Source organism: Felis catus, chromosome B2, assembly GCF_018350175.1.
Source record: "Felis catus isolate Fca126 chromosome B2, F.catus_Fca126_mat1.0, whole genome shotgun sequence".
Classification (NCBI taxonomy): Eukaryota; Metazoa; Chordata; class Mammalia; order Carnivora; family Felidae; genus Felis; species Felis catus.
In genome coordinates this window covers 5,578,173-5,600,321 of record NC_058372.1, presented here as the reverse complement: position 1 = coordinate 5,600,321, position 22,149 = coordinate 5,578,173, and the positions used below count along the sequence as shown (strand labels likewise).

The 22,149-nt window shown below is 45.8% G+C and overlaps 1 protein-coding gene and 1 long non-coding RNA gene across 3 annotated transcripts in view; one reads left to right on the top strand and one right to left on the bottom strand.

Annotated features, from left to right (window-relative positions):
- The window catches only part of LOC111560407, a 58,345-nt gene extending 52,031 nt beyond the window's left edge, over window positions 1–6,314 (bottom strand). Inside the window, exons 1-2 of the long non-coding RNA XR_006597500.1 lie at window positions 5,672–6,314; window positions 1,351–4,893 (exon numbers count right to left, since the gene is read on the bottom strand). This is a non-coding gene — a long non-coding RNA (uncharacterized LOC111560407). The remainder of the gene's footprint in view (window positions 1–1,350; window positions 4,894–5,671) is intronic.
- On the top strand, window positions 1,789–21,854 carry NRSN1 (neurensin 1). Of its 2 annotated transcripts, none has more exons than XM_019830152.3 (4): window positions 1,789–1,926; window positions 3,689–3,767; window positions 10,767–11,007; window positions 20,407–21,854. In XM_019830152.3, exons 3-4 carry the CDS (start codon window positions 10,795–10,797, stop codon window positions 20,803–20,805), a joined length of 612 nt encoding a protein of 203 aa, XP_019685711.1. In that variant the 5' UTR covers window positions 1,789–1,926; window positions 3,689–3,767; window positions 10,767–10,794; the 3' UTR covers window positions 20,806–21,854. The 2 variants fall into 2 exon arrangements, with proteins under 2 accessions (XP_019685711.1, XP_003985793.1); XM_003985744.5 differs by having other exon boundaries at window positions 1,795–1,926; window positions 10,810–11,007.
- The last annotated feature ends 295 nt before the right edge of the window (window positions 21,855–22,149 follow it).

Genomic DNA, 22,149 nt, shown 5'->3' with positions numbered 1-22,149 from the left:
AATCAGAATTTCAATTAATTCTCCTAAATACCATATGAAGTAGATACTCCTATAATCATTTTAGAGCCGAGGAAAATGAGGTATACAGTGGCAAAGCCACAGGACCAGCTTAAATAGCAGGAGTTGGCAGAGCCAGGACTAAAATCCAGGTCGGTCCAATTCCGAGCCCTCTGAATGTCTAATGGATGATAGATTCCTCATGCATCGCCAAAGGGGACCTGGACACTTAGCAGAAACCAACACCATAGACAACTGGAAGCCAGTCATGCCCTTCCAAAGCCTAAGCTCTGATAGCCATGTAACTGAGAATCCCTGGGTTTTCGTACCTGTGCTGATTCTCACTCACCTTCAAGGAAGGAAAACCCAGCAGCCATGTCACAATCTAAGAATAAACAAATGTTCGCCAAATCTACTCACTGAATATGAGAAAAGCAAGCTAATAAGCAACCTGTCAAATGTCCTGAAAGATGTACTTTCTCAAGACTGGAAAGGGAGAAAGTAAGCAGTGCCTGTCGGTTTGAATAGTGTTGAAAAGTAGCGTTGAAACTTGGGGCAAGAGCTGAGAACCAGAAAAACCGAGGAAACAAGGCCATCCCTGTGGTTGCTTTGCTTCCAAGCATTTGCTCAGCATTTGCTTTGGTCTCTGCTCACCGTTTCATGAAGATGGAATTGCTTCGTAGTGATTTTCAGACACCATGTCACGTATACCCTACGTCCCCTCCAGGAGATAAATCTATAGATTCCAGTCCTATCTCCCACTTAGTCGTTGTGTGACCTGTGACAGGTAATTGTGAGTCTGTGTCATGGCGGGTGCAAGTGGCTTCTCTCTATACCTCGGCCTCCTCTTCTGAAAAATGGGAATAACAAAGAATACGCCTCCCCCGTACATAGAGTTGATGTGATGATTTAACGACTTAATACACATAATTAATATATACCTAATGTGCCTATAGCAATGCCTGCCTGGCACACAGTAAGCACTATATCCATGTAACGTGTTGTTACTGTATGTGCAGAATGGCTGCACAAGTATTAACTATTTCAGCGATCATGTTCATTAAATGCCACTTACCAGTGGTCTGCAGAGTCTCCAGAAGCAGGGGTCATTGTATTTACATGCTAACCCGCCCACACCTACACACATTTCCCGAGCTATTCACAGGTAATTTCTAGCGTGCTCTTGCTTTCCCACATCTGTGTGTGGGGTTTTCCTTGCAGAGCATCACTGAATTCACTCTCTTGACCGTTCTTCCATCTCGCCCCATGACCTTGGGGTCAGGGGACCAGGTGAGGGGCTGAATGTGCCCAGGGGTGACACTGCCAGAAGGTTCTTTCAGAGGGGCTCCTCACCTCATGTCTCACCAAGGACAAAACTCAAGAGTCCGGAGAAGCCTCTGCACACCCCCAAATGTATCCCAAATGGGGCGGCGGCGCAAGACGCACACATTCACTTTAAAAATAAGCGTGCAGTGCACCTGCTGTGGCCAGGCGCTGTGCTGGGCGGGAGAAGGCACCAGGAGGGCAGGAGGGCACAGCATGCTCCGGGTGCTGCGACGCTTCCCTAGGACGCAGCGACACGCCGCCCAGACGGCCAGCCGCCCCGCCCCCGCTCCCTCCCAGAGCGCGACCAGGCGGGGACCGGACGGCGCACGCGCCCGGCGGGGCCCCGCCCACGCGCCGCCGGAGCGCGCCCGGCGGACGCACGTGGCCCTTCCGGCGGCCGCCGCAGCTGCGCGGGCCTCGCGCGCGCGGGCCGCCCAGCTGTCAATCACCAGCGGGCTGAGCTCCGCAAGGCGGGAGCTGCGGCGGCGGCGGCGGCGGCGGCGGCGGCGGCGGCGAAGGAGGCGGCGATGATGGGACCCCAGCGAGAGATCTGCGGCTAGCTGGCTGCACTTGCTCCACGGGTCAGGGGATCGGAGGGGACAGGTAAAGCCTTGCGGACCCCAGGAGCGGTTTTCTACGCTCCATTCGCCTTTCTCCGGTTCTCCCTCTCCTCCCTTTCTCTCTCTCCTTCCTCTCTCCTCGCGCACAAATATTCATGTTCTTTCTGTGTCTGTCACACGCACCTCTTACTCATTCACGTCTATTATTTGTGGACACATCTCTATAAAAAGCATGCACGTTAAAATCCGTGCACACATACAAATTAGGGGTCGCCAACTCCATGCTTTGGTGGTTTGTGGTTTGTGTTACGTAAGAAGTGGGGAGGTATACAGGGAAAACTTTCCCGGGAGAAAAGAAAAGTTATATATTAGGTAAGAGTCAAATGTACGTATTTGGAGTTTGCAAAGCTGGTTTGATTTGTTTTCCGAGCTGAATTTAACCCTCGCTTGCCCTCCCCATTCCTTTGCCATATTCAAAGATACGTGAGTGCTTCGATATAATCTCAGGACCTACTTCTTTGTGTTAATTAGAAAGAGGAGTTGGGTGGGGGTGAGACCAAAGCTGATGACCTCAAAGAAAACAGAGCTGGAGTTAAACAGCTGGTGCCGACTTAATTACTGGCTCCTGGCTCTGTAGCAGAAATGTTTTCAGCACGTTGGAGAGATCCCTGGGCTCCAGACCAGGCCAGCCTTTAGTGAAGGGCATGTGTGGAGTCACTTCCTTCAGAGAAAAGGGGAAGGCGACAGATAAAATGAAAGGACGTTTAAATGAGAGAGACAGGCACTGATGAGAGAAAGAGAAAGAGAGAGAGAGAAGGAGGGAGGGAGGGCAGGGAGTGGGGGAGGGGGGGAGAGGACTTGTTTTCTTTTACTTATCCAGATCCAGGATTCTAATAAAATGTGCCTTTTTCTCACCAAAATCTGCTCACATACCACCTGCAAAACAAAATTTTAGAGCAAAGAAATGAGTCTTGAAGAAGGTTTGACTGTGGTTCGTATCACCTCAAACTGGGAAATACTAAACACAGTTTGTCAGGCCTCACCTAGGTTTGCTCACCTCAAGTCTTTGAGGTTCTCTTGCAAATGGATGGAGAAGTATTCTTCAGAAAGAATTTTTAATGACCTCTTGAAAAACATCACCCAGCTATTATTTTATTTCATGATTAGAGTAATGTAGGAAGCCAATAGTTCTATAGCTGGCAATGGCTTTTTAATTAAATCTTGCATGGGCACCTGCTTTTCTTAGGCAGATGGAAAGTAAAATGATCCTGATAGGAAGAAATGGATATAGGAGTAAAAATCAACCCAATGAGTAAATCATCTAAAGAACCTTAAGAAGTCTAAAATGCATGTAAACAGATCAGAAAATACAATGGCTATAAGGTTAATGTATTTTACAATATAATGGAACAGGCAACGAATCAGTTCTAGAGTACCCAGGGAGCAAACAAACTTTGTATTTAGAATTTTTAAAATACACATGAATTAGTCTAGTTGGTATTATTGAGTAGTGGAATAGAATTGTACCAAAATAAGAATAGCATGTGTATAGTGTGTTATAGTTTACAAAGCCCTTTCATTTATGTTGTCTCATCTACCCTGTAAAAGTCTCATGAGAACCCCCTGAAAAGTTATAAAATATGAATACTTTTGTGAAAACAAGTATCTCCCCACTCTTCAACAAGAAGTCCTTTATCAATATGTTTGTCAACATTAAAATGACTCTCTACAGGTCATAAGAATGGCTTATGAAATTTAGATTTTTATCTGTATCGCATTCTGCAGAGATTTTTTTCCTTAAATAGGTTTGAAGGATGTGCCGTTAAGAAAGAAAGGTCAGAGATTAACAAGGAGAAGGAGAAGAGGAAGAGGAAAACTTCAAAGGTGAGACTCAAACCTTGTCACATGTAAATTCATAAGCACCTGCTGGTTTGCATGTAGATAAGAGGTGTAAGGAGATTATAGGTTTTCTCTTCTCCATTTGGTTTTTGACGTTGTATGCCTTACTTAAAAACACATCTTGAAGAAGTAAAGTAATAAGATTATTGCATATCATTATCCCTTTTTAAAAAATTGTCGAAGTGCTACATATCCCCTGACTTAGAAGGTATTAAAAAGTTCATCATAAGGAGCCTCAATCCCTACCGGTACTGTTCCAAGACAATAAAATACCTCTGAAATGATCTGTTGGTAGAAACACATTTTCAAGTTTTAAGGTCATGCCTATGCAATTCCAGAATGCCTGATTTAAAAATGAAAAACCTGTTAGCAGGCTCTCATGCCTTCCTGCGTCCACACTGAGGCTGAGTCCTTTAAGCAAATTGGCCTTTTGGTTTGGTATTGGATCGATGATCTAAATCAGGTCTGTGCCTATACCTTGCAGCACTGGCTCTGTGGAAAAGTGGCTCTAATGGCAACTTCACTCTCATTATCTCAGAATGATTTTATGGGAGAGAAAAGCAGTATGAAAAATTGAATGATATTTCAAAGAGAATAAATAGAACAGGGCCCGTGCCTGGCCTCACCACTGACTCACACATGGAGCCATGGAAAACACTAATCTCTTTGGCGCCTCAATTTTCTGCCTCTCTTCTCTCAAGGAGACCATGAAGACAAATAATATAAAGTCTGTGGTGTTCTTGGAGTTTCATGAGGCATAAAGACTTATTTCTATTTCCATGGCTATGAACCTTTTCCAAATAAAATAAAAAGTAATTGCATTTACTTGACTGAAATTCAAATTTCCAGCAAATTGGTACTGTAATGTATTGGTAGACATAGAGATCATAATAATACAAATATGGGTTTACTTGCTGACAGAGGAATTGTTCAAGGCATTCTTAGCATTTGCACAGAGAAATCACCAATCACTGCAAATACCTGGTTTTGGTGCCCCCTTTTGTTGCATTTCTTGCTTCAGAAGCGTTTCTCCATCTAATCTAAGTGTCCACTGAGAGCAGACTGCCCCACTCATCTTATTATCCTCTCATGATCTGTCACATAATTAGTGCTGTAAAAACAATGAAGGAAGGGAGGAATGAAAAAGGAAGGACCACTCAGGCCATCATCCGCACCAACCCATGTACAGCTTTGTGCCAAGAAGTTTCAACTCAAAGTGCTTGTCAACAGGACAGGAAAAGCCCCTACCCTCATGAAGCTCACAGTCTATCAAGTACACAGTCTGTCAGACCATTAACAAATAGACCACGTAATGGAGCACCAGATAGTTACAAGCACTATGAAAAGAAAGAAATTTGGACGAGAAGATAAAGAGTAATAGAGGGCTGACACTGAATGTGCTAATTCCAGGAGGCCTCTCAGAAGAGTTGGGGTGGGGAGTGAAGGTCTGATTGTCTCTGCCTGTGGGTCTGGGGGACATGATAGGTGTGCTGTACCGCCAAGAATTGAATGCCCATTTTAATGTATAACTGCATACAGTTGAGACAGATACCACAGACAGGTTATAAAAAGAAGAAAACCAAAGGGGCACCCAAGTGGCTCAGTCAGTTTTGCTGACAGCTCAGAGCCTGGAGCCTGCTTCAGATTCTGTGTCTCCCTCTCTTTCTCTGCCCTTCCCTCACTCGCACTCTGCCTCTGTCTCTTTCAAAAATCAATAAACATTAAAAAAGAAATAAAGAATAAGGAGAAGAAGGAAGAGGAGGAGGAGGAGGAGGAGGAGGAGGAGGAGGAGGAGGAGGAGAAGAAGAAGAAGAAGAAGAAGAAGAAGAAGAAGAAGAAGAAGAAGAAGAAGAAGAAGAAGAAGAAAACAACCATGGATGGATCCTCACCTATTAACACCTAGAACGTCCTTCCTGGAGAATGAAAATAACTCCGTCTTCATAGATGACCAAACAGCCAGATGCTAAGGCTGCCTGTTCTCCATCATGATGGCCATGCTGGCATCCAGGACACAACAGGCTCCCTGGGGTGTTTATAAAAGGAATACTCACATGGACTCATTTAAGTACAACCCTGGAGAAGAGTTCCACTCACCACCCACGCCCCCATTCACGCACCTCCTGGGATGTTAAGGCTTTCTCTGAAGAAAAGAGCCCTCCAGAATCCGTCACTCAACGACAGTCACAGATACGACATTACTGTTTTTGCAGCTGCTACTCTAGCTATCCAGATTGCAAACACCAGATTTCTCATGAAAGCTTGCTCACTAAGTACATGCTGAGCCAAGCTAAAAAGCCTTTGTACATACCTTCCATTCCTTATCAGCCCAAGTTTATTACATACTAATTACCCAGCTTTTCAAGTGACTTTATGAAGTGACACCATATATCCTCTTTATGATAGTAGAGGTGTCAGTCAACCAAGTAGATTCTAAATAGCCGTAGCATTAGGAGCACCTGGGTGGCTCAGTCGGTTAAGTGTCCGACTTCAGTTCAGGTCATGATCTCATGTTCATGAGTTGGAGCCCTGTGTCAGGCTCTGAGGCTCTGTGCTGACAACTCAGAGCCTGGAGCCTGCTTCAGATTCTGTTGTCTTCCTCTCTCTCTCTGCCCCTTCCCGGCTCGTGCTCTGTTTCTGCCTCTCAAAAATGAATAAATGTTTTTTAAAATAATTTTTTTAAATTTAAATACCTATTTAAATAAATAGGTGTAACATTTTCTTTATTGGGACAAAAAGTTACTGGCTTCCTTATGAGGAATGTAAGGTTTTTGTACTAAAATCCTCACTGTAACATGATATCTTTTAAAACTCTTAAAAAAAATTTTTTTTTAATTTAAATACCTATTTAAATAAATAGGTGTAACATTTTCTTTATTGGGACAAAAAGCTACTGGCTTCCTTATGAGGAATGTAAGGTTTTTGTACTAAAATCCTCACTGTAACATGATATCTTTTAAAACTCTTGTTCTTTCTCGTGATCATTCTCCTCTAAGAATGAATCCAATAAGTTACATATTTGGAAAGATGTATGGAACCTCTAAGATCCCCAGGGACTTATGGGCACACCTCATTTCATGCGCGCTTTGCTTAAAGGTGCATCGCAGAGAATGTGTTTTTTTACAAATTGAAGGTTTGTGGTGACCCTGCAGGAAACAAGTCTATCGCCGCCATTTTCCCAACACGTTTGTTCACTCCCTGTCTCTGTGTCACATTTTTGGTGCTTCTTGTCAGATTTAATCAAACTTTTTCATTATCGCTCTATTTGTTACAGTGATCTGCCATCAGTGATCTTTGATGCTACTATTCTAACTGTTTTGGGGCGCCAGGAAGTATCCCCATATAAGGCAGCAACTTAACCAATAAATGTCCTGTGTCTTCTAACTCTTCTACTGACAGCCGTCCCTCCATCTGTCTCCCTCTTTTTGGGCCTCCCTATTCCCTGAGACACAACAATATTGAAAGTAGGCCCATCAACACCTCTGGAGAGGTCACTAGAGTTCAACTCAAAGAAAGAGTCCATTGATGTGGAAAACTTCATTGTTGTCTGATTTTAAGAAATTGCCTCAGCCATCCCCACGTTTAAGCAACCACCACCCTCATCAGTCAGCAGCCACCATCACTGAGGCTGAGACCCTCCACCAGCAAAAAGATTATGGCTCGCTGAAAGTTCAGAGGATGGTTAGCATTTTTTTAGCAATAAAGTTTTTTTTTTTTTTCACTTAAGGTATGTACATGTTTTTAGACATAATGCTATTGCACCCTTAATAGACGACGGGATCATGTAAAAATAACATTTATATGCACCGGGAGACCAAAACCTTCATTTGACTTGTTTTATACGATGTTTGCTTTCTTCTGGGCATCTGGAGCCTAACCTGTAATACCTGCGATCCACCTGTACCATTTAGGCAACATACGCAATACTGAAGTAAGCTGTTAAACAGACAAACAATACACAGCCATTTAGGCTACTTAATACCAAGTCATTGGCCTTACTAATAGCTTATATGCTCTTTTAAACTGAAGCTTCACGTGTACTATAATGGTCAAGAATTGGGGACAGTCTGACAATCCATCAGTGAGAGTATGGGAGGAGGTGGGAAAACAGTAGACCCAGGTGTTTATCCCACAAAAATAATTGACTTATTCTGTAAATGCATGACCAAAGACTCCTGGAAAAGTATCTCAAAGGAATTAGAGGTTATCTGGCTCAACCATCTCATTTTAAGGGGGATAAAACCGTAGCCCAGGGAGGTTAATGAGTTTGCCTGCCATATCATGACCAATACATTGTAGATCAAGAACAAGGATTAGAACCCATTCTGTGTCCTGTGTGGTTAGCACAGCATAGGCCATGTTCTTGTGCTCTGTATGTCTGGAGAAGTAAATAAGGCTCATTGGGATTCCTTTCCTGGAATGTATCTAACATCACTGAAAATCCATTCCGACTTAGAGTAGAGCCTTCCATCACTCAAGCCCAAAGAACATTTGTTTTATGACACTTCCTGTCTCTTTTATGATTTTACCCATATTTTGTTTAACAAAGTTGGATTACTGAGTCTTATCCTATAAAGCAGAAACATTCGACCTCGTGTATCGGAAACAGCTGTGCAGGAAGGACTACAATATGTCACAGCCCTGCTCTGCATCGAAGCTCAACTCTGAGGGAAAAAATGACTTCAGCATCGAAGGAAAATAACTCCTACTATTGCTATGAGGGATTTCTTTTTGCTCCTGTCCTATTTTTGTCCTTTTTCCATGTTAAAGTCTCTGAGGCTTTGTAGGAAACCTGAAAATACATATTTGGATGAGTTGGTCTGATGATGCAAGTACATGATTCAGTCCATACTCCAGCTTTCGGTATTGTCACATTTCGTCTCCTCCCTGACTCATGGTGCGTGACCTTTAGCAGATGACTTTCCTGTGCCTCAGTTTCTTCAATGACCAAGCAGAATTAGTAACATATGGCTCTCATCTCATCCCTTGACCGAAATTTTATTACAATGTCTTAAAAGAAAGTGCCTTTAAAATTATCCTACTTATGTATCATTAGTAATAGGCCCTTATTAATCATCTTCATTGTGTAAGCATCAAGTTAAAAGTACTGAAGAAATCATCCTAACATTTAAAATATGGAAACTAGGTTAACAAAAGAATTAGATCCATAAGGCTTTGCTGCTCTAATCAGGCAAAGTACATTCTAAAATCTTATTTTTTTATGAAATAATATCCTTCTGAAATGTTTAAAAGTTAGAAAAGAAATTTTTTAATCTCCTCCCCTGCCCTCTCTTCCTGGGTGATTTCTCCTGGCTGCCATATCTGAAACAGGGAGAAAGTCACTAAACATAGTGACCAACACTTAAAATTATGAGGTCACCATCAGTAGCATATGTCTGCATCATTTTTCTAAGATCGGGGCCATTTTCTTCATGAATTTGACTACATTTTCTAACCAGAACCTGTTTTTGGCTGACAGCACACCTTACAAGATAATCTTATGGATTCACTTTGTGGCCATGGGACAGGAAAATGCTAACTATCTCTAGCTTCAACTTTGATTTTTGCCCCATAATTCTATCCAACCAAACTAAGTGGCCACACAGGGGCACTTGCCAGACCTTTAGGTTAATTTTTTCCTTGTTGATAGATACATATCACTATGTGGTTTCTTGATAAGTAATTAGAAACATTTAATATGTCTTCTCTTAGCCTGGATTACAAGGCAGGCTCTGAGAGACCCCTTCTACATCATTCCTCACTTTGTTATTTTGAGACTACGTCCACACAGGGAAAACCATCTGGAGGATAACTGGAAAATCTAAACAAGTATTTCACATTTCCAGCTACATATTTATCTGCCTATATGGAGAGAAGGAAACCAAATATCAAACAGAGAATTACTGAGAATTCCCTCACTCACCAAAATTGCTGTCTCTCAACAATTCCTTTTTTTTTTTTCCCCATGAATTAATGACCAAATGCTTCTCTCCAAGGGTATTGATTAGGTCAAATCAGGTAGAAATTACCATCTTTTTTTAATATTTATTTTTGAGAGAGTGAAGGAGGGGCAGAGAGAGAGGCAGACAGAGAATCCAAAGCAGGCTCTGAGCTGTCCGCACAAAGCCTGACGTGGGGCTTGAACTCACAAATCGTGAGATCATGACCTAAGCCAAAGTCAGATGCGCAGCCGGCTGAGCCACACTGGAACCCCAGAAATTGTCATCTTTAAGAAGACAGAGACCCAAACAGCCCACCCAGTATGTACTTTCATTAACAATCCCCTGGCTTCTCGCATATACTAGCCACTTCATGCAACGCAGTGAAAGGCTGGGTCTACCCTGTCCATTATGCTCTATCATCCCACATGGACAGATGTATCCACAAATAACGACTTAAATATCTAGCGTTAGAGTCAGTGAGGTGTAAATTATTGGCTGAGCCATTTGTGATTAATACAGCATGAAGCGTCGCTGCTCAGCAGCTTTCAAACACAGCTTCTGTACAACCTGACCATTAGCTAAGATGTTAGAACACGATCCGTGAGATCTAAAAGCAAAACTGCAAACTGCTAAGAGTAAACTATGTATTTTCCACAAGGGAACATGGTTAAGCATCCGAGAGGACAACCCAAGACAAATTCCATCAGCAGCAAGGGAGAGTACCTGCCTAATTCTTTAACATGTGAGTGTAAAGACGACTGGATTCTAAGGGATTAAAGATTTCTTGTCAACACAGTGAAAAATCTCAGCTTCTTGCCTTCATTCGTGTGCTTCATGCTTAAGTTTCTGCATAATTTAAGCGAGCTGTGCTATTATGTCTCATTTCATTTATGGAGAACCAGTTTCTAGTCATTGAGTGTTTGGGGGTAATTTTGCATTAAGTAGAAAAGCAGAGCAGCTTTTAAGAAAAGCTCAAATAGACTTTCAAGTAGACTAACGTTACTCAGCCTGGTTCGCACCTTTAATATGCCTTTTAATCCTGAAGCCAGAGCTCATAGGGCTGACGGCCGTGGATGTTGTCATTCCAGCTGGGAAGGATGAGTTCTTGCAGCAACATCTGTGGCACCAAGCAAGCACAGGCCGCTCCTGAGGGCGGGCACCAGCGCTACGGAGTCCGGTCCTACCTGCACCAGTTTTACGAGGACTGTACCACCTCAATCTGGGAGTATGAGGATGATTTCCAGATCCAGAGATCACCTAACAGGTGGAGCTCAGTATTCTGGAAGGTAAGGAAAGAGGTTAAACATAAATAAGGTATCACTGTCATCATTGTTAACTATTTTTGCTACTGTTATTCATGTGCCGCTAAATTCATCAACCGTGAGGACCTCCATAGGCAAAACATGATACACTTCCAGCCCCCCCCCCCCACCACCGCATAGGCTTGGTAATTATCATTTAACAATTTACAGCAATTATGAAAAAGGAATCCTTGTGTGCTGTGAGAGAGTTAATGCTGAGCCATAATACAGTGGTCAGTATGCCAGCCCTGCCTCTGCCAGACCCGTGCTCATGAGGCTGTGAGCTCCAGCTTCTTTGAATGAAGGCACCCCACCAGACAGTGCATTCGGTCACTCATCGTGTCATCGGTGAGCACCTGCTCCGTGCCAAGAAGTTGCAAGGTGCTAGAGGTTAAAGGGGTGAACAGAAAGGAAAGCCCTTTGCAACCCATTGTGGGGAATGGACCATAAACAAATAAACCACATGAGAGAATGTCAGGTAGTGACAGCTGCTATGGAGAGAAATAAACTGGGACAAGAGGGCAGGGAGTGACGGAGGCCTGGAACTTAGTGTGCTGATCCTAGACAGCCCTTTGGAGGAGACGGCACTTGAGCAAATAACAGCATGGGTGCAGGGAACAGACCTATTACCTGGCTGAAGGCCCTTCTGGGCCAGGAAAATAGCAAGTCCAAAGCTCTGAAATGCGAACAGATTTGGTGTTTGAAAAGTAACAAAGAGGTGCAGTCTGGCTGGAGTGGATTGAGAGGGGGGACAAGGATCCAGAAAAATAACAGGACACAGATGATTTAGAGCCTTGTGGATGATAATGAAAACCTTGGCTTTCACCTTGAGAGATATGGGAAGCCCACCTGAGCATTTTAAGTGGAGGAGTGACATGATCTGACTGATATTTTAACAGGGTCATTGTAACTACAGTATGGAAAATAGGTTATAGGAGGACAAGGGTATATGGGACACTACGAAAGAATCCAGTCAAGAGATGATGACGGCTTGGATGGTGGTAGTAGTGATGGGGAGAAGTAGTCCGAATTAGCACAAAGTTCGAAGAGCAAGCCATCAGGACGTGCAGTGAAGTAGACGAAAGTAGAAAGAGTCAAGCATGACTCCAAAGCACGCAACCTGAGCCATTTAGAGAACGGTGTTACAATTTTCCAGGATGAGGAACACAGGGAGAGCAGTGGGGACGGTGGGAAACCAAGAGTTTGACCATGGCCATGATACATCAGAGCTTCCTGTGGGGATCACATCAGACACGTGAGTGGGGCTCTCTGGTGGCACATGAAACGCAGCTCACGGATTGGGAATCCCTGACATACAGAACTTATAAGAGGTGCCAGACTAGACAAGATGACCCAGGAAGAGAATATGGACATGGAGGAGAAGAGGGCATTGGGATGTCTGAACACTTAGAAATCAAGAAAAGGGAAAGGATTTAGGAAGTGATGCTGAGAAGACACAGCCGTAAGGGCGGGGCTTCTGGTCCCCTCCAGCTCGGGGATCCCCATCATCTTCAACTTTCTCCCAGGAGATCCCAGAGTGTTTTACCTTGATATTGTCCGACACTTGCAATGTATTGGCAATACAGTTTAATAAGAGGCAGTGTCACATACTGGTTATGAGCACAGACTCTGTCCCCAGATTACATGGGTTCAAACCTCCGCTCTTCCATTTAATTGGCTGTACCTTTGGGCAAGTTATCTGACCTTATTGGGCCCTCATGGTGATGCTACTGGGTAAAGTTGTGAGAGGTAATTAAGATAATACTTACAAAGAGCTCAGCACAATGTCTGGTATGCACTCAAGCATTCGTGTATTAGCTACTATTATCAGATGTCATATGGCACACTGGGTCCTGAAGTGGAAATAAAATTTGAAATCTAGTTAGTAAATAAAGTACTGGGTAACATAGTTGTTAATACGGATTACCCAAGACCTGCGTTAATTTAACATCTCACTACTGTCATGCAGTCTGTATTCAAATTGGTTGAGCCCGCATCCTTGCCCTGTAGAAATGTCATCTCTGATGAATCCTTACTGGCGGGGACAGATGAAATACACAGCCAAGCTTGGCACATCTTGTATTTACCCAGTTAAGTGGGTGGTTGCTTTCCTATGTGTCAAAAAAACAAATATTTGCCTGACAGATCTGTTGTGCCAAGAGCGTAAAATGCCACTGTCATACAGGATATTGAAAGTGTTCTCATGGTTCCAAAGCACTCGCGGTGTGATTGGAGAAGCTGTAAATCTGTCAGACGAGATATAGGTATGGATTTAAAATAAAGAACCTGCAGTAAGTTACCAACCCCAGAACTCGAATTTCAGGACTTTCTCCCTTCTAGTTTACACAAACAAGATTCACGAGTATTTGTCCCCCTGTTGTGCTGGACCTACTTCAGAGTCTAAAAACAGGCAAAAGTCCATGGCCTCCTGGACTTGTGCCGGATGATATTTCAGCATAATCCAAATCCTAGACCCAGATCCTAATCACAAGACACCAGACTGGGCATTCAGAAGCTTGTAGTCAACCTGAATCACCTAAGAATACATGGAATTCACGGTCTTAGAGACTCACCTCTACCAAGGGAATAAACAAACCGGTCTTCTGTTTCCTCCTGGGGAATACAAGTGAATGTATTCCAGCGGGTTTATGAAGTGCTTTGTATCGATATAGAGAAAAGCACCGATTGTGCATGTTTCCATTATGATTCTTTTTTATGGTATTTTTCTTTCATTTCAAACTGCATCTGTAGGTGGTTCAAGTTATGGGCTTCCCATTTCCCCGTTCCCAATGACGTGGGGCTAACGTCTTGTTGGTCTCCTGCCAGGGGCTAAGTCCGCGGTGCCTCAGCAGGACTCTGCCACTAAGCCAGCTCCTTAGGAGGCAGCAGCATGGAGGGGTTAATGAGCATGGAGATTGAGTCACATGGGCCCGAGTTAGAATCTTCGCCCTGTCACGTGGATCTACACAACCTGTATCTCACAATGCTATCCTCCCTCCTCCCTCCCTCCCTCCCTTCCCCTTCCTTCCTTTTCCTTCCTTCCCCTCTCTCCCTCCCTTCCTTCCTCTTCCTTCCTTCCTTCCTTTAGTTTGCTCCTTCCTTCTTTCCTTCCTTCCTTCCTTTTCCTTCTTTCCTTCCTTCCTTAGGCTGTTCCTTCCTTCCTTCTTTCCTTCCTTCCGTCCTTCCTTCTTTCCTTTTCCACGAGTATTTATATGTCCACTATGTATAAGGTTACGTGGTAGGCTCTGGGATTCATTTGTGAATAAGACCCTACTCTTCACTTGTGAGTTAGATACCGCCTTGACCTGAAGGAGTCCACAGACAAATAAGGAAGGTAGACATGTCCACAGACAGTTACGATCCAACATGATAAACATGGCCCTAAAAGCAGTCACGGTACTTACCCAGAGCACAGGGACTTGGGGGCAGGGAGGATCCGATGCAGCCTGGAGAATGGCTCCCCAGAGAGATCACCCGTACACAAGTGGGAACTGGGCATCCTGGTAGGAAGAAATCTATTCCAAAAGCTGTGTCGTGAGAGATGATGGCACGATCAGGAAACCACAGACAGCTCAGTACGCCCGGGGCAAATATTCAGAAGTTGGAGGAGAGGGGTCGAGAGGTGAACAGGGGAATGTGTAACTAGGGCCCGATCACAGACGACTTTGAAAGGCTCTGAAATCGAAATCTCTAAATAAAAAATTAAAAAATAGAAATTTCTCCAGAACCTTCCAGCTTGAGTACAGCAAGGGGGCAAGTTCATAAATCTAGGCTTTCTGGATCACCACATGGTTGCCTCAGCCACAACCAATTTATCCCAGTGCCTGCAACACCTGCCGTCTGCAAAAGCCCCTGTGACCTGGTCCCACCTACTCCCTACCACTCACTGTGCTGCCCAGAAATCCATCAGGCTGTGGTGGCACTTTTCTTTCTTACCCTTGCACTTGACCTTGACTAAGGCTGCTGCCACCTGCTTGTGCAGCCAAGCACCTCAGTAAGGCAGGTGTAAAGGAATGGGAGCTGTCCACTCACCCCTGATCATGCGTTGCTTACTTCAGGGCCATTTCCCTCCTTACCTTCTCCTCAGCCCATGTCAGAAGCCTCTCAAAGGGTGCTCCACTCAGTGTGCAGGTGCAAAATAAGACTGCCACCCCCGCAGCCTCACTGGCCGTGAGGGTGACTCTGGCCCCTCTCTTTTCTCTCAAGACCCTCCTCCCATCTGTCCCAATCACTCCGGTTTCCCCCCTGAGCTAAGTCAGAGTTGAAACTTCTGTCTTAGATTTTTTCTTCAAAGCTTTGCTAGATATTATGGAGTTGGTTTTACACTAGAAATGAGAGAAGGTCAGGGCTCCTAGGTGGCTCAGTCAGTTAAGCGTCCAACTTCAGCTCAGGTCACAATCTCATGGTTCCTGGGTTCGAGCCCCGTGTCGGGGTCTGTGCTGACAGCTCGGAGCCTGGAGCCTGCTTCGGATTCTAGGTCTCCCTCTCTCTCTGCCCCTCCCCCGATCATACTGTGTGTGTGTGTGTGTGTGTGTGTCTCAAAATAAACACTAGAAATAATTTTTTAAAAAATAAATGAGAGAAACTCAGGGAATGGGTGGATGGCAGGAGCATGGAGAGAGTGGGAAGGAAGGAACAGAGGGAAGGAGGGAGGAAGGAAGAAAGAAAAGAAAGTAAGGGGTACCATTTTGAATATTTTGGGTCTGAGGAGCCGTTGGGACATTTTTGTGTCAGTCCTCCTATTGGCTGTCAGAAATACAGGGCTAGTGCCCAGGAAGGGAATCCAGACTAGAGCTAGAGATTGGAAGGCATCAGTGTATCAGTAGGAGTTGAAACTACAGCCAGAGACTCGACCCTAGAGAGATCATCTTGAACAAGAGATGTGGGTCAAGGGGGACCCCTGGGGAATGCCAACAATTTAAAAACATCTGGCAAAACAGTTTGAGAGTGAGTCGTTAAAGATGTAGAAACAGGAGACAGTTGTGTCAGAGAAAATAGGTGAAGGTTTTAAGAAGACCCCAGTGCTTAACATCAATGACCACAGAATATTTAAATGAAGTAAGAAAAGAAAAACCGAATTGGCTTTGACAATGAGGGGACAATTAGTGACTTCGGAGAAACCAGTTTCAGTGGAGTTGTGGGACTGAGCTCGGGTTGGATGAGTTCAAGCAGTAGCTAGAGGGAGACTCAAGGATCCGGAATCGCTTTGGAAGATGGAAACAAGTGACTGTGTTCACGGGCTGGAGGGACAGAGCCTCCATAGGGTAGAAGACCACGTGGGTGGCCAGGTAAAGTGTGAGGAAGGACCTGGACCACAGCCAGGCAGGGGTTGCTGTTCTATAAAGCCCAGGGTCCCCACAAGCAGGTCAGGCCAGGACATCCCTCGGGGTTGACTTCTGTCTTGTTGTACTTCCCCTGAGCGCTACCTGGAGGCCAGCTGGCTCTTTCCACATTCAGCTCTGTCCGGCTCCTCCCCATTCCTCCTGCCCTGCTAGCTCTGGCTTCCAGTGGTCATTACCACGTCCTCTCTGCCCGAACATCTGCGCCCGCCACCCTGGCTGCCAGCCTGCTTTGAGGAGTAAACAGAGGTGTGCTCCGACCTCATTGGCTTGCACAGAGACAGTGACGGGGACGTTGGTCAGAGCTCCAGCAGGCTCTGGCTGGTGGCCTCCAGCAGCAGGATCTTTGGAATCCAGGTCCTCCTCCCTGTCCGTTCCCCCTTTCCAGCCGCAGACACTGGATTTTCACACATCCCCCCACCTCCCCACAGCCAGGAGTCCCTGTCCTTGTGGCCATCTGTGAGGTCTGTCACAGCTGAGAGAGGCCCTTCTCTCTTGGCACTGGGCTGAGCTAACCACCAGGTGCACCAGGCTGCCCCGCCAGGTCCCAGGGTCCCCTCACCCCATGGTGTTCCAGTTCTCTGCATAAAGCCAGGCCCCCAAGAACCTCTGCGCTGCATTTTTAAAACTCTATTTAATAGACCCCCCTTCCCTGTAGACCGAGGACCACCTCAACTTGGAACTGTGTCCGGGACCATTTTTCGGCTCTGTACGGCATCACTCCCCAAATCTTTCTTCCTTCCGATGCATCCCATCATCCCCTGTCACGCTGTCAGACTCTCAGTTAAGACACAGCGTTCTTCAGATCCCATGGCTGCCCCTCCAGTCCTACCATCCCTCGCTCTTCCTGCTGTGTTTTCACAATGTTGAGGGTCCTCTCTGGCCACATGTCTTGAAGATCCCCTTTAGATGTGTGTGGACGGCACCTTCCAGATCCTGGGAGTTGGCTGCTGGCCACCATCGTGCCCCCCTCCACGGAGGGCAGGCCCCTCTCTGACATTCTGACTCAACAGGGAAAAGGGAGAAGGCTCAGGGAGGCCAGCCACTTTCCAGTTCTGCAAGTGATCAGAGCTCTGCCATCTGCAAAGCGTGGCTCGCCTTGTAGCTTCTGAGTGAGCTTCCAGGACTGGATTTTAATCGATAAAGCACTGCTCAGCTGGGGAGCAGCGCTGCTCTGAGAATCAGTCACCTGGCTCTGCAGTCAGCAGCCTGGAGGTTCAAGCCAGTCAGTTAGGAATATTTATAGAGTTCAAGGCGGGAACGCGAGATGCGGTGATCAAGACAGAAATAGAAGACCTGAGCACTGACCTTAGGTGCTCTTCAGAACCCCAGAACCCAAGATGGATACATTCCTGCAGAGTCCTGAGTGTTTGAGAATTAGTGCCAGTTCTCAAGGAGGAAGGTGATTTAGTGACATATGAAGCATGTCACCATGGATATTTAAGTTAGTTTATGCATTCAGAATTTTCCAATGTGACTCATTTTTCAGGTTATAAATAATGGTTAGTCTTTGGAGGTGAATTTGCCTCCATTTTTAGAAAAATGTAGAAAGCCATCCAAAATATTATATTTTACAACCCAACTTTTCCTATAGTGCTTAAATCTTATGTAGAATAGTTTCTGGGTTTTTTCTTTTCAAAAGACATTATATTGACTCTTTTCCAGTTTCTTTACAATCATGGAAATCTGTCCCTATATGGTGACTAAAACTCTGTTGTAATTTTAAAAATAATAATAATAGCAGATAATATACAAAATAGTAACTGGTGAACTATGGTGGGGAGAATAGAAGTGGAGCAGGGGACCTAGGTTCGAGCCCAGTCACACCACCTGCTAGCTATAGGACTTTGACCTCCACTTCTTCGACCCTACAAACCCCAGGGTCTTACAGGTGAGGTGGGAAAAAAATACCTACTTTTTGTAAGATGCTGGCGATGATCAAGTGAAAAACATCAAACACTGTGCCTAGGTCTTCACAGACACCCAATAATACTAGCTAGCTCTCCAACAGATTTGTGAATATGTTTTCCTTCTATTATCCAAAGTAATAAAGAATTACTGATGTATCACCCTGAAACTTAATAAATAAGTTAAATAAATATAGTTTAAATTCAAAGCTCTAGATTAAATGGTGTTATGCATTTGGCTAGGAATAGGAGACAATGAAAATGTGTTTAAAAAATAAGTAACTATATTAGCTCTTCTGGGGTCCAAGTGCCCAGAGATTGTTGTAGCTCTGTGGCCAACATTTCACAAGAATGCATTTCCAAGTAGATACCATAATAGCTACTTACTGCTTAGCCAGGCACTGGGCTAAGTGCCTTTGAGCATGGCCTCACTTAGTCCTCGCTAGAACTCCACGAGGCAGTAGGTATGATTATCATTTATCATTTTGTAGATGGGGAGGTTAACGGTGAGAGTGTTTAAGTAAGTTTCCTCATATGACTCAAGTACCGGTTGGCGGTGCTGGAACCCAAGCCTGGATCTGTTCATTCCCAACCTCCAAGCCACCAAACAGCAAACAATACTCTCCCTCTTCAGTGTGTTCCATTCTATTCCAACCTGAGCTGACGCAGTCTCATCTTCCACCTGCTACTCCTAGAGCTTCTCAACATCTGCAAGGGGAGCCCAAATAACTACATGTGAGAGGAGAAAGGACACTGGCCTGGAGCTCACATCTGTGGCTTCTAGCCCTGACTCCGCAACTTGCTAGCTGTCATCCCTCCCTCCCTCCATCCCTCCCCCACTCCATCCATCCATCCATCCATCCCTCCATCCACTTGCTAGCAGTGACCTACCCTCCTCAAGGCTACATCTCCTGACCTGCAAACTAGCAGTCATGGTTCCTTCCCACTAACTTGGGAAATGGGTGAATAGTTATACGATCGCCAGTGACCTCCATCCAAATCACCAGGAAGATACCTATATGTTGGACGAGTTGAGTTTATCACTCATCACAGTGAGAGAGGTGATACCAGAGGGTCTCCTAGGGTATTTCAGTAAGAGGATGAGGAAGGATGTATTATAGGATGTGGGCCTTGGGTGGGCGATTTGGGGGGAGGGGGTCTACAGGAGCCAGAGTTCCCTCTGGATTGTCAGGGCTGATTCTATGGTTGGATAATAAATAATTAATAAGTATTATCTATAGGGAGGGCAGACCAGGGTGGGACTAAAGCTGTACTTGGTAATGAAGCAGCCGTCATTTATATGAATGGGGGGAAGGGAAGGCATTTGATATTTTGTGGTTTGCACAATGACCTTGTTTTTGTCTGCGCTTAGACAAAATGATGACACAGACTTGTTTTGTGTCACTTCGTCATGGGTACAGAGGGAGCCTGTCTGATGTTGATGTTCTGTGACACAAATCCTGTCAAAGGAGAGCAATGTGGCATCACTGGGAGCTCCCGGCCAGCTTCCCACGGCATCAAGGTCTAGTGGATAGAGTTAGGCTAGTTCCTGGATGTCAGGCCTGCTTTAGTCTTCTTCAAAGACCAAAGGAGAGGGGTGCCTGGGCGGCTCAGTCGGTTAAGTGCCCAACTTCGGCTCACGTCATGATCTCCTAGTTCATGGGTTCAAGCCCCCCGTCAGGCTCTGTGCTGACAGCTCAGACAGAGCCTGGAGGCTGCTTCAGATTCTGTCTCCCCCTCTCTCTGCCCCTCCCCTGCTCACATGCTGTGTGTGTGTCTCTCTCTCAAAAATAAGACCTTAAAAAGAATTTTTTTAACCCAGATATTTCAAAAACAAACAAACAAAGACCGAAGAAGACCACGTAAGCCAAAGGTGGCCTTGTCAGCTGCAAAGCATCGTACGAACAGCTCAGAGGGAAAATCAGGGCAGTGCTGCAGATTCCAGTCGGTATTAAAATCAGAAAGGTCCCTCCTCACCTTCTTTTATAACTAGGAAGTTATGTAGCCTTCTCCTAAAATTTGGGGTGAGTGGGAATGGAATATTAACTTCCCCCCAACAACGGGGCCTGCCCTGGGAGGGCTCAGGAGAGCCCAAGCACCGAGCTCACCCTGTCCTGCTTGGCTGTGTCTTTCTCCAGGTCGGACTCATCTCCGGCACGGTCTTCGTGATCCTTGGACTGACTGTCCTGGCGGCGGGCTTTCTCGTGCCCCCCAAGATCGAAGCCTTCGGCGAAGCCGATTTTGTGGTGGTCGACACCCATGCCGTCCAGTTTAACAGCGCTCTTGACGTGTGCAAGCTGGCGGGGGCCGTTCTCTTCTGCCTCGGGGGCACGTCCATGGCAGGGTGCCTGCTGATGTCGGTGTTCGCCAAGAGCTACTCCCAAGAAGAAAAGTTCCTTCAGCAGAAGTTTAAAGAGCGAATTGCAGACATCAAGGCCCACGCCCAGCCCATCACAAAAGCTCCGGGCCCGGGGGAAACCAAGATTCCGGTCACTTTGTCCAGGGTTCAAAATGTGCAGCCTGTAGCGGCAACCTGAAAGGCGTCCCACCCCGGGCTCCCCTCTCTGGTCACTCGGTGGTCACAGGGGGCGGGGGCGGGCTTTGAGATGATGGGGCTTGGGCTTCACTGGCCCCCCCGCCGGGGCTCGGCCACGGGCGGCCCGGGCGCTGAGCTCACCTGTGCTCCGTGCAGGTGGTTCAGGTGGTTCAGGTGGGGGTGAGGCGACCCGTCTGCTTGCACCAAGCTGCCGAAAGGGTGCTTCCGTGTGTCCCCCGGGCGCCCTCGGGAGCTCCCCCGGTTATCGTGACTCTGTCGTCTCCCGCGTTAGTGATTGTCACCCAAACGTTAGTCCTTTAACGACATCTTAACATGAGGTTACTGAGATCAGATGCGAACGTACTGGAGTTCTCCACAAATCTTTTGCTTGTTTGTTTTCTCCAGTTTTTTTCTTTCTTTTTTTGTCTCCGCACTCGGAAAGCTAAAATTGCCAACTTTAGAATCTTGGGGAAGAAATTAACATTAGGGGTATCTATGCAGTGTCCACGGGCCAGGGAACGAGATGCTATGACTGACTAGCTGTGTGACCTTGGGGGATTTAACCTCCCTGCCTCAGTTTCCCCATCTGTGTGACAGAGATCCCGGACTGCGGTGTCAGAGATTCCCCTTTTCCTGTGTGTCCTCGTGTCTCTCCAAGGACATGTCTGCCATGTCCCCGTGGCTCTCTCCTCAGTGGGACCGTTTCAGATCTGCACTCCCAGAAAACTCTGAGTCAGCACCTACTTACCTGTCAGTATCCAACCCCAGCAGTTTACACAGTGCTGTCGTGTTTTTATAAAGACAAAAGTAAGCCATCCTCAAGGTGAGTCGGTATTAACTTTTAAAAGGGTTTTCTCTCTCAAGTAAGATGTTTCACGCTGCGGCAAGATGCTCATCTCGTCCCTATGCACTTTCACTGGATCTGTGGATCGAAACCGGATGGAGGGACGCACGACCGCGGTATTCTCTCAGAATCTGTGCCACCTTCCAGTTCTGTCTCTCTTTTCTGTCTCCCTTCACTGGATAAATAAAATATGTGAACGAGCGGAATCTGAGGTGCACCTGTCACTCCTTCAGAGTTTCTATCCTGAGGCTGAACAAGCTCAGGTTCCCCCGGCGACATGGAAGAATAAACGAAGCGATTAGCGCTCTGGGGGCACGCTGTTCTTGTGCACAGTCCAGCAGGAAACGCAGGGCGAACCAGATCGTCAACGAGGGGCGCTGGCCAGATAGGGGAGAGATCATCCCGGTTCCTCAGGTTCTCACCTTGCTGTGAACATAGCATTTTACTTTTATTCTTTGAAGCCTTATACGAGCCCCAAGCATCTGTGCAAGGCAACATCAT

Coding starts and splice junctions, on each gene's coding strand:
- NRSN1 (XM_019830152.3), top strand. CDS start 10,795: ATGTTGTCATTCCAGCTGGGAAGGATGAGTTCTTGCAGCAACATCTGT. Junction 11,008..20,406: donor GGAGCTCAGTATTCTGGAAG/GTAAGGAAAGAG, acceptor GTCTTTCTCCAG/GTCGGACTCATCTCCGGCAC.